The sequence below is a fragment of the Macrotis lagotis genome, chromosome 1 (assembly GCF_037893015.1).
Source record: "Macrotis lagotis isolate mMagLag1 chromosome 1, bilby.v1.9.chrom.fasta, whole genome shotgun sequence".
NCBI classification, from domain to species: Eukaryota; Metazoa; Chordata; class Mammalia; order Peramelemorphia; family Peramelidae; genus Macrotis; species Macrotis lagotis.
In genome coordinates this window covers 413104875-413117352 of record NC_133658.1, presented here as the reverse complement: position 1 = coordinate 413117352, position 12478 = coordinate 413104875, and the positions used below count along the sequence as shown (strand labels likewise).

The following is a 12478-nucleotide window of genomic DNA, read 5'->3' as shown; positions in this document are numbered from 1 at the left end:
ACTTGTCCTATAAACAATGATTGGCATTTAGTTTTAAAAAGTAGTTTGCTTTTACTAAGAGATCAGAGAAGAAGGGGTGGCTAGGTGGCACAGTGGAAAAAGCACCGGCCCTGGAGTCAGGAGTGCCTGGTTCAAATCCAGTCTTAGACACTTAATGATTACCTAGCTGTGTGGCCTTGGGCAAGCCACTTAACCTCATTTGCCTTGCAAAAACCTAAAAAAAAAAAAAAGAGAGAGATCAAAGAAGATATAAGGGAAGGCAAGGGATAGGAAAAGCAACGTATTAGTCTAGTCAGCTAAATTATGATTCTTGAATCTATTATTCAATTTAATGTACATTTACTGAGGTTCTATAATGATAAATGCTTTAAAGTCACAAAACTGAGTTATTTTCATTGTAATTTAGATCCACAGAAAAAGTTGAGAAGCCTCAGATCCCAAGTCTTTTAAATTCATAAGCCAAAAATTCTAATACAAATGAACTTTGTAGTTCACAAATCAAAGTGATATAAATGAAATTCTGTAATAGCAGCAGAGCAGAAATGGTGAAAAGGTACCTAGAATTTGGGCAGAATCTTGCAGCATTGTGCCCACTGGAGGGATTCATAGGGGACAATGACATACTCAACAAAGTACCCTTGATCTTCCTTTAAAACCTGATTTGCAGACTCATCTCCAGAAAACCTATAAGAGCAGATCTGAAGGTCATATGAGAATCCTCACAAGTCAATGAATTTAAGATTATTTTAGATATATATTGGTCAGGGACACAGTTGATTCAATTAAATTTCAATAAACATATACTAAAAACTTATCAAAAGTAAGACACTAGACAAGGTATTGATACAAAAAAGACAACAAATGTCACTTGTCCTAAAGAAGCTTATATTTAACTGGGAAATACAACCAGTATACTGCTAAGCAAATAAAAAGCAATTTAAGAAGGGAGAGAGGGGGCAGCTAAGTGACACAGTGGATAGAGCACTTACCCTGTAGTCAGGAAGATCTGAGTTCAAATACAGACTCAGGGTGTTGTGTCTCTCAACCCTGAATATTTATTAGCTGTGTGATCTTGGGCAAGTCACTTAATCCCATTGACATAGCAAAAAAAAATTTAAAAAAGAAGGGAGAGAGTATGAAAAACTAGAAGAATTAGGAAAGATTTTAGAAGAACAAATATCTGAAATGAGTCTTGAAAACAGATTCTAAGAGGTGGGAAGGAAGATGAATTGTACTTGAGGGGCAAAAGAAAAAAAAAAGAGTAAGGAGAAGGAATACTGAATTCCAGTAACAGTTGGAAGCTAACAGTTGGCTGGAATATAAAAATGGCAGGGACATAAATAAGCATGAAAGGGAGTAATAAGAAATGTCTGTAAAGGTAAGTGGGAGTCAGTTTGTGTTAGCTTTTAAATATCAGGATAGAAAGGAGAAATGGCTTCCGCTTCCAGAATATAAATGGGACATTGCTGTGCTTTAAGAAGTGATGAATATGAAGAATTCTGAGAAGCAGGAAAAGACTTATGAAGACTAATGCAGAATGAAGTAGAATCAGGACAATAATATGTGCACAAATTACTACAAGAATAGAAATGCAAAGAATGGTACAATGAAACTGAATACTGTGTAATTATCATGACCAAGTTTGGGTCCAGAAAAGAGTGAAAGGTTCCCCCCACCCTGCATTGCAGAATTATGAGTGCACAGGTAGTGAATGTTAGATATACACATATAGAGAATAATACATTGACAGAGATGAGATTTTGGTTAATTGTTCTGAGTTGCTTTTTCTCCTCTTCTTTGAGGGGGAAAGGTAAGGGATACTCTGGAAATTAAGTAAAGCTTTATTTTTAAGTTTATACTTAAATTCAGGGAAGTGTGGAAGGATTTGCATGAACTGCTGCTGAGCAAGATGGGCTGAACCAGAAAAACATTGCACACCCTAACAGCAACATGGGGGTGATAATCAACCTTGATGGACTTGCTCATTCAATTAGTGCAACAATCAGGGACAATTTTGGGCTAACTTCTATGAGAATACCATCTGTATCCAGAGAAAGAATTGTTGAGTTTGAATAAAGACCAAAGACCTTTAATTTAGGGAAAAAAAGTTATCTTATTATATAATTTTGCTATCTCTTATAATTTATTTTTCTTCCTTAAGGATATGATTTTTCTCTCATCACATTTAACTTAGATCAATGTATACTATGGAAACAATGTAAAAACTGGCAAATCACCTTCTGTGGGGGGTGGGGGGAGGGAAGCAAGATTGGGGAAAAATTGTAAAACTCAAAATAAATAAAATCTTTTAAAAAAAATAGTTTGTACTTTATACACACAAGAGGTTTGAGGAAGGTAGTGACAAGGTCAGCTTATTTTGGCACTGTATGGAAGATGGGCTGAAGAAGGAAGAGACTGGAAGCAGGGGAACTAATTAGAAAGCTAATACAATTATCTAAGCTAAAATTATTGAGGATATGTGAGTGGAAGATAGCAACAGACTTAAGAAATTATATGGAGGTAGAATAAAGAGAATTAAGCAACAGGTTAGATGGGAGGCAGGGCAGGTGAGAGAAAAGGAAGATAAAGATGTTTTGGAAGTTGGAAGACAGTGATTAGAAGTGGATAGATTTTCCAAAAAGCAGGAGAGTTTGGAAAAAATGCCAATGGGGGGGGATAATCAGTTTTGTTTTTTACATGCTGAATTTAAGATACTGTTGAGACATCAAGTGGAGATATCCAGTAGGAAGCTGGTACTGTAAGGAGGACTGAGGTTCTACCAAAACAACTCAGGGCTAGATATAAAGATCTGGAAGTTATCTGCAAAAAGTTAACTGAACTCAAGGGAGTAAATGAGTCGATCAAGGGAAAGAAAGTAAAGAGAGAAGAAAGAGGGCCAAGGATAAAATCTTGAGGGATACTCATACAGTTTGGGGAAAAAAGATAGATGATGACCCAGGAAGGGAAACTGAAGAACAGTCAAACAGATAGAAGGACAACCAGAAGAAAGCAGTGTCACAGAAGGTCAGGAAAGAGAAAACATACAAGAGCTAGGATAAGTCAACACTATTAAAAACTGCGAAAAAATGAGAACTTGGAAAAATGTTATCAAATGATTTATAATCCTGGACTAGAATCAGAAATGAGAGTGCAAGGAACTGAGAAATAACTGGGAAGTAGATAGGAAGAAACAGTGAAGACAGACAAGTTTTTCTAAGACTTTGGCTAAGGAAAAAAAAGAGAGAACTAGGACAAGAACTTGAGTAACAGTAAGATCAAGTGAAGAGCAAGACTTTGGCCTGTTTGTAGATATAGAAAAGGTGCCAGCACATAAAGAAAATTGGAAGGTACTTGAGAGACACAGGTGGGATGATCAAAGAGGTGAGTCCCCGAAGGAATAGGATTCAAGCAGAGGACTAAGAAGCGCAATCTTTTCATCTGAGATTGGAGAAAAGTGGGAAAGAGGAATGATGAAAGGGGGTCTGAGAAGGGGGGAAGGGGTTATGACAGATGACTGAATTGTCTCAAGAGATATAAGGTTGTCTACCGAGAGAGAAGGGGACAAGAGATTTTTTTTGTTTTGACTTTCCCCTTTGGCACTCCATATAGAAGAGAAATGGGGAAAGCACATGGGGGGAGGAGGAGGGATTGAAGGGAATGAACTGGTCAAGTACAGTATCAAGATAATGCTAGGAGGACTGTGTGAAATCAGGACTGAAACTCATGGTGAAGAGAAAAAATAAGCGTGGGTACAGAGGTACAAATGAAAAAAGGGATTCTGTAATCAGATGGGGATTTCAGAGTTCAAGATCACACAAATAGTGAAGTTATCAAGCACTTATGATATGCCAGGAAAATACTGGGAATATAAATGCAAGCAGAAAAAAAAAGAAACTAAAGGTGTCGGGGGGGAGGCGAGTGGGGGATGCTGGAGAAGTCTGGACAAGTCTGAAAGACCAAGAGTGAAGCAGGAGAGGAAGGTGGGTGAGATCAGGTCTTGATCCTCCCAGTCGTTGAGACAGAATAAAAAAATAGGCCCTGGGAGTTGAGACTGATTGGTCCTTGAGCAAGAGGGAAGGGCCTTGGCTAAACCTCTGGACTTTTTGAGAAAAAATAAAAAAATAGAATGTCCTATAGGCAGTTAATTACAGCAAAAATAAACTGGAATGGGTGATATAGATGGAGAGGCTAAACCTTAAAGAAGGAGAAGATGCATAACGGTGATAGAACGGTGATAGAAGATCTGGAAGGGGAAGTGACTAGACTTGCCCAGGGTGTTGGATGACATGAAAGAAAAAGCAACTGGCACTAGAGTGGGAGACCAGGATACACTATTTTACAAAGGGAGCTAGGTTTCCCAAAACAAAAGGGTGAAAGGAAGAGGTCTAGGATGAAGGGGATTTTGTTAACAGCAGAACATGGGGGGGGGGGGAGTGGGGGGCGGGGAGAACAATGGAAAAGGAAGGCAAAAGGAGAAAGGGAATAGGAAAGTGTAGGAGTGAGTCAGATGGAAATAAAGGAGTACAAGAAGTGGCCTTTTATCTTGGCAAATACCAGCTTTGAATAACAGAAATTAGTGGAATAGCAGGTAGGTTTTTGACTAGTCACAGGATAGGAAAAGTTCAGATTTAACTGAAGTCTCCACTCTCCAAAGTGTCCTGTTAGTATGTATTTCCTGTCTTCCTAAATATATATTATAGAACATTTTAAAATATTCTTACAGACCATAAATGCTGACTCATTACAATTATTTTTAGGTAGCAGCCCTTCTTTCTTCAGTCACCTGAGGTTTTTCCTCTTCTTCTTCCTTCTGGGTCTGAACCCTCTCATTTCGGTGTCGTCGACGGTAAAAGTGTGTGTCATCTGTTGTCACATTTGAAAACATGTGAATATTTCCTGATAAAACAAAAAATAATTAGCATAGGGAGCAAAACAAACATCCCTCCCAGACTTTTCCTTGACTCCTTATGTGGTCAATTTTAATGTAATTGCAGTCATCTCATGATTCTTCTCAACAGTCTTTCAGGAAAGGCTCAATAAGTATTTTTTCCATATTTTATACACTGGAGAAACCAGGATCCTGAGATGAAGAGTAAACGTGGCATAGTTATAAATGAAGCCTTCTGAGTTCCCTTGCTTCTTAACTGAACCAAAATTTAAATATTTTTTTAAAAACCCATAAAAACTATACTGAGGAAAACAGTATAGTTATATGGATACTCCTTCAGGTTATGAGTGAAGAACCATTGGTCTTGACTTTGTTAGTAATGACTATCTATGTGCAACTCTGTTTTATAACTTCGCCAGCTATATATAAAACCAATTCCCCTCCTAAGCATTTAGTGCTAGTTATTACAATCCAAACTCCAATACTTCACAGATTTTGTGAACTCTAATCCTCCAGAGAGAGGCAGCATGACACAGTCAACAGAAAGACGATACTCACCTATAATGGAAGAGGGGCTTCCTCATCTGGAAGTTCATGTTAATAATAAATGAAATATCTGGTCTAATTGCTATCCCTGACTTTCTATTAGCACAATCCTACAGGTATAACAACTGATCCTCTATTCAGGTTATTAAATAGCTAAAATGACCAAAAGGGTGGTTGTCTGTTGTATATCAAGGATACTAACCTGTAGGAAAATGTCCTCCAAAGAACACATTGAAGACCTCCTCTGGAGTAATGTCAGCTTCAAAATCTGGGTAATGAGTATAGGGTCTGGCCTGGGGGGCAGCAAAAGTTGCTTGTTCATCTCCATATTCATCATAGCGTAATCTTTTATCAGGATTGCTGAGAACAGCAAAGGCATTCCCAATTGCTATAGCAAAAGATGAGGAAAAACATTATAGTTAGTCATCCTTTCTTTCACCGAGTTTAAGTAAATAATCAGCAGTTAGGAAAATAAGATCAATTTCAAAACTTCACATGAATTTGATAAGGCTAAGTCAAAGTGGAAATTTTGGGGTAAAAATAATTTGTAATTATAAGTGTTCCAAAAATGTTGTTCATAATCATTGAAAGAACTAATGGAATCTAAATGTAGATCAAAGTATACTGTTTCATTTTTTTTGTAGTTTTTCACTCTTGTTCTCTTTCTTCTTATACAACATGCCTAATATGGAAATTATGTTTTACATGACTGCACACATATAACCTATATCAAATTGCTTACTGTTTTAGGGAGGAGTGAAGGAGGAAGAGAGAAAATTTTAAATTCAAAATTTTATTTAAAAAAAGAATGTTAAAATTGTCTGTACATGTAATTGGGAAAAAATAAAATATTATTTAAAAGATAAAAATAAGTGTTTCAAATGTAAATAATGGATCACATTTTGAGTTATAGAAATAACCAAATAAAGCAATCATCAAAAAAAAGCTTTTTTTAGTTTACTCTTGTCCAAAAGCAAAGCCCTTATATGCTTTCAGCTTATTTTAGAAATCAGTGTATATTTGACTTTTTGTTTTTTGAAACCAGGCCAGTCACTCACCAAGGTTTAGAAATTCAAATCCAATTCCAAATTCCACTACCTGCTTCATCATCCATGTGTGACCCTCCCAAGCCATAATGGTGGCTTCCCTCTAAGGCCCCTGCCCCTGAGGGGCTCACTACAAAGGTGCCAATTGAGTAGACTTAGTTAGGACACAGTCCCCTGCAGTTCAGAATTACTGAGCTTGAGATCCACCAGCTTCAGCTTCCCCTGTAGTAAGGATTACAGGTATTTGAGACTGCCTGGCCATTTAATTTTCAAAGGCCAAGATTTGAATGGTACTTGAGAGATATACGATAATTCAAAGGAGTTTAAAAAAAAAGTCTTTTCTGAAAATACTTTTCTGCTTTGTCTGTATAACTGTAAGGGAAAAATACAGATCTGACTCCATATAAATATTCAATTAATAAAATCACTCTGAAAAATATCTCCACAGGAGCAATCAATACTATAAGATGATTTAAGAGGACTATACACAATATTTTTCATTACATAATAAAATATTTATTAACAGTAAGATAAGTGACACTTAAAGAGATAATATTTATTTTACTTCAACATATATTTACTAATTACTTTATACTTGGCTTATACCTGATTATCTCAAAAATGGTAAAGGAAGAGATTGTATACATTACTGTAGTTGTGACTAAAATAGCATCTACCTGACTAGGAGTTCTGTTAAATGGCTAGAGTAATGGCATAGCTATTTAAACATTCCAGTTACATGAACTTCTTGATAAAATGAGAGTTAACTAATGTATTGTGTTCCCTTTTTTTTTTTCAAAGACTAGCTCTCACTGTCTTACCCAGGCTGGCAGTGAAGGGGATCTTCAGGCCCTGATCCCATTACTGATGGGCAGAGTAGCACTGACTCACTCTATTTCTGACCTGAGCTGGTCTGTCTGTCCTTGAGCAGTCCCCACCCAACACTTAGCCCCATCCCCTGGCCTTAAGCCCTACCAATTCCCAGGGACTCAGCATACAAATGCAGAAATTAGTTCTGACATACAATCTTCATGACTCACTGCAGTTCAGAACATTGTGCTGGGCCATGTGTTCTTGCATATGGAGTTTTACTTGTTTAACTTGTTGGAAAGGGTGTAGAGGAGAAATTAATGCACCTATGGCTGTTAAATCAAATTTAACAATAAACAAATTCGACAAATATTTATTAAGTCCTTCCTGTATGCCCTTGGGTAAACTATTTAACTTCTTTAAGCCTCAGTTTCCTTATTTATAAAATAAAAGGGTTAGTCTAGATTTATTCTGAGGACCCTTCCAATTCTAAATCTATGATCCAACTAAAAGTAAGACATTGGGGGGACACAAAGATGAAAACCAATAAAGTCACCTGCTTCTCAAAGACCTTGCAATCTATTAGGAAAAGACTTGTAGAAAGATGAGGAATAAGAAGAGCAAAGGGAGAAAGATCAGAAAAAGTATCCTAGGAAACTGTGAGAAGGGAGAACACTTGCAAGTGAAGGTAACAGGAAAAGATTCACAAGAGAAAAACACACCCAACCTGAACTTGAGGAGGTGGAAAAGGGGAAGAATAGCATTGTAGGCAGAGGCAGATGGTCTGTGAAAATTCACAATGGCGGGATGACAGACATTTGAGACACAGCTCATATTCTAGTTTGACTGGAATGCGGCATACGAAGGAAAGTGATACAAACTAAGACTAGGAAGACAGGTGGAAATTAGACAGTAGAGGGCTTTAAAGGCCAAGCTAAGGAGTATATATTTTATCCCAAAGGCAATAGGGAGCCACTGAAGGTTCTGAACAGGGGAGATTATTTTAGCAGGTGTGCAAGGGGAAGATTAGTATAGGCTATAGGTGATAAAGATTTGTACTAGAGAAGTGAATCAAGAGTAAAGAACAGATACAAAAGATAAAAAGAATCAGTGTGGTATCATGGGAAGAACACCGTTTAGAATTAGGAAGACTTAGATTCAGGAGAATAATGTACACATTAACAACACCATTGTGAGATGATCAATTATGAGGGATGCAGCTCCTCAAGCAAGGATAACACTGAGAGACCTGCTATAGACAATGCTGTGTGGGATAAAAATCCACTTTAAAAAATCTAGAGACTCCTCTGAGCAAAAAAAAAAAAGTTTATTTTGGTTTTTCTTGAGAAAAGGACATACTCCAAGTCTCACAAAGGCAGTGAAGATCAAGGAGCTGCCCTGAATTGACAATCAAGCAAGATTATATGGCCTAACTCGATCTCCTCCTCCTTATGGTCCCTCTCTGTCATTGGTTAGTCTTCAGAGTTACATTCTACTTGTGAAAATCTAGGGGGGGCTAGGTGGCACAGTGGATAAAGCTGGCCCTGGAGTCAGGAGTACCTGGGTTCAAATCCGGTCTCAGACACTTAATAATTACCTAGCTGTGTGGCTATGGGTAAGCCACTTAACCCCATTTGCCTTGCAAAAAAAAAAAAATCTATCCCCAGCAATGCGAAAAGAATAAAAGGTTTTCATAAAATATTACCTCACCATCCACATGGTGAGAATAACTATCAGAATTATAACTATCTTAGTGAAGTTATATAACTTGTCTTAGAACACAAGGTCTAGGAACAGTCTACTTATCATTAAAGAAGAGGAGGCTGATGAGCTTCTTTGGAATGCAAGATTTTTCTCATGGGAAAAAGTCTACTTATCCTTCTAGTAGTCAGTAAAAGTAGTCTTATCAAAAGGTAGGAAATTGAGCCACCTATTTGTAATACAAGGGAATTTCTTCTAGAAATAGTTTAAGAATAATAGTTTGTTCTTTCTTTAATATTTCTTAACTCTGAGAAGACTTCACTAGGAATATTAACCCTGAAATGGTTTTATTGGGAATATTCCACTCAATGCCATCCACATCTAGGGGAACCATGGAGTCTGAATGCATATTATGTTTACTTTTTTTTAAAACTTCTTTTATGTTTTTCCTTCCTTTCTCATGTTTTTTTTCTTACCCCTTAGTTCTGATTCCTCTTTCACAACATGACTAATATGGAAATATGTCAACCTGAATTGTACATGTACAACTTTTACTAGACTATTTGCCACTATGGGGAGGGGAGGAGAGAAGGGAGGCTGGTAGAAAAAGGAGGAACTCATAAATTTTCAAATGAATGGATAAATGGTGAAAAACTACCATTGCATGTAGTGATGGGATTCAAATAAATTAACAATCGGTTGACCAAACTCAACATAATATTAGGTATTGGTTCTGCCAAACCGATGTGAACTGCTGAATCTGAATAGGAAAAATAAAATTTCAATTAAAAAAGTACTTTGTAAACTTTAAAGAACTTTTAAAAATGTGAATTCACAGAAATATTATGCTAATATTAATGTTAGTACTTTAAAGAGTAAACTGATTCTAAGCAGGAAAATTCTTCAATAATAAAATAATAATAATTAAAAAAGGAAGACCTAGGTTCAAAACCCACCTCTAATACTTAGTGAATGTCTGACTATGGACAAATTACTTAAGCTCTCAAGCTATTTTCTCATCTATAAAATGAGAATGATAGTAACTATAGTACTTACCCTACATAGTTGTGAGGATCAAATAAATATAAATAAAACACTGAAAGCTTTAAAACACCTATGTCAGGCAGTTAAAATAGAGGTGACAATACATGGTAACTGACAAAGTAAGAGATGAGAGAGAGAAATATCAAATATTACAGAGGTTATAAACCTGGAAGAATATGTAGACAGTGGTATCATTAATCCAATAAATTTTTTTTTTTTTAGGTTTTTGTAAAGGCAAACGGGGTTAAGTGGCTTGCCCAAGGCCACACAACTAGGTAATTATTCAGTGTCTGAGACCGAATTTGAACCCAGGTACTCCTGACTCCAGGGCCGGTGCTTTATCCACTGCCACCTAGCCGCCCCAATCCAATAAACATTTAAGTACTTCCTTAAGTCCATAAAGCTTTGTGCTAGATCTGAGGGATACAAAGACAAAATGTAAAAATTTTCCTTTTCTCAAGGACCTTACATTCTATTGGAGGGATATGATATGTAAATAAATAAGTGTGCATTGTAATTTCAGAGAGAAGGAGAAAATATTAACCACTAAGCAAAATCTTTTTTTGGGGGAGGGGGCAAGACAATGGTGTTAAGTGGCTTGCCCAAGGTCACACAGCTAGGTAATTATTAAGTGTCTGAGGCCGGATTTGAACTCAGTTACTCCTGATTCCAGACCTGGTGCTCTATCCACTGTGCCACCTAGCCACCCCCCTAAGCAAAATCTTATTGTAGGATAGCAGTTCTCATTCTTTTTGGCTTCAGGATTCTTTTATACTCTTAAAAATTACTGAGGACTGGGGCAGATGGCACAGTGGATAGAGCACTGGCCCTGGAGTTAGGAGAACCTGAGTTTAAATTCAACTTCAGACACTTAATAATTAATTACCTAACTGTGTGACCTTGGGCAAATCACTTAAACCCCATTGCCTTACATAAATAAAAAAAAATTTTAAATTACTGAGGACCCTCTAAAGTACTTTTGTTTATATGCATTGCACCTATTGATATTAATATAAGAAATTAAAACATTTCATATCATTAGGAAAATGGTTTTGACATTGGAGAAAGGTCCCTAGACCACACTTTGAGACCTGTGATATTGGGAATGGCCCAAAAGTTGATCCATGAAGTTCCAGACCTGCTAAGAGGTGGAGATGAGGGAGTCCATTCCAAGCAAAGGGGATGGTCTGGGCAGAGGCAGAGGCAAAGACAGCAAGTTTGTTCGCTTGACTGGAACTGAGTGAATGAATAATAAAACTAAAAAGATAAGCCAAAGCCAGACTCTATAGTAGCCAAAATCAGGCTTTCCAATACTGATAGCTCTAAGGAGATTCTGAAGGTCCTGGAGCAATAGTGACTCAGAGACTTTAGGAAGATCATTTTGGGTGCTCTGAGGAAGACAGACTGGAGAAAGAAGAGAAGGGGAGCAGGAAGTCTATTTGGAAATGTTTTGAGAGTTGGAAAGATGATGAGAGCTTCCACTTGTGGAGACAAGATGTAAATATATTAGAGAAAAGGGAACTGAGGTGAGACATACCCTAGAGGGAGAATCTGACTGTGCATGAGAAATGAGAGAAAGAAAGAGTCAATGGAAACAACAAAGTTTGGTGAAGGGTTAGACTCAGGGGAGAAGATTATGAAATGAGTTTTGGACAGATAGTGATGTTTCAAATATTGATGGGGCATCCAAAGGGCAGATAGGTGGGGTTGAAGCTCCAGGACTAGATAGACAGATGTGAGAGTTATGAGCAAAAACTGAATTCATAACAGTGAATGAGATCACAGAGAAAGAAAAGAGAAGAGATCAAGAGAATCACTAATTCAGGGGGTGGGAGGAGAATGAGGAACTAGTGAAAGAGACAAATAAGGGGCAGTCACATGAGAAGAAAGAGAACGGCATCATGGAAGTGAATGAAGGGGAGAGGATCCAGAAGGAAAAGATGGGATCAAAATACAAAATACAGAAAAGTACAAAATATAGAAAGCTCAAAAATAATGAAAAGTGATACAAAAATCAATAGATTTAGCAATTGAGAGGTCTTTGAAGCCTAGTTTAAGAACTTCTGGTTTCTAGTACTAATACCACATTCTATAGATGAGAAAAATGAAGCTTAGAGAAGGATAATGACTTCCTTAACCTAGGGAACATGGTTATTAGGTATCAAAAATTAAAATTTGGATACTCAGATTAACAGTTTATATTATAGTTGAAAGTTACCTTACCCTTAAGAATGACCTTTTGTTTAAAAAGCCAATTTTTTTAAAATTATGTTTTACAGTGAACTTTATTTGTGAAATTAAAATAGAAATAGAGAAAATAATTTTATCTATAAAAGTTGTTTTACATGCAACTTTTTAGGAAAATATTCAACATAGAAAACAACATCATGTAGAATCAGAACTAGATTTCTGGAATGATAAAGAGATTTGCATTAAACTTAAA

The 12478-nt window shown here is 36.8% G+C and overlaps 1 protein-coding gene across 4 annotated transcripts in view; it reads right to left on the bottom strand.

Moving 5' to 3' along the window:
* Nucleotides 1-12478, bottom strand: part of DNAJC18 (DnaJ heat shock protein family (Hsp40) member C18) — a 35356-nt gene that overhangs the window by 15411 nt on the left and 7467 nt on the right. For all 4 annotated transcript variants that reach the window (XM_074212890.1, XM_074212891.1, XM_074212888.1 and 1 more), the window contains exons 4-5: nt 5637-5822; nt 4784-4896 (exon numbers count right to left, since the gene is read on the bottom strand). In XM_074212890.1, coding sequence (XP_074068991.1) covers nt 4784-4896; nt 5637-5822 — 299 coding nt within the window. The remainder of the gene's footprint in view (nt 1-4783; nt 4897-5636; nt 5823-12478) is intronic.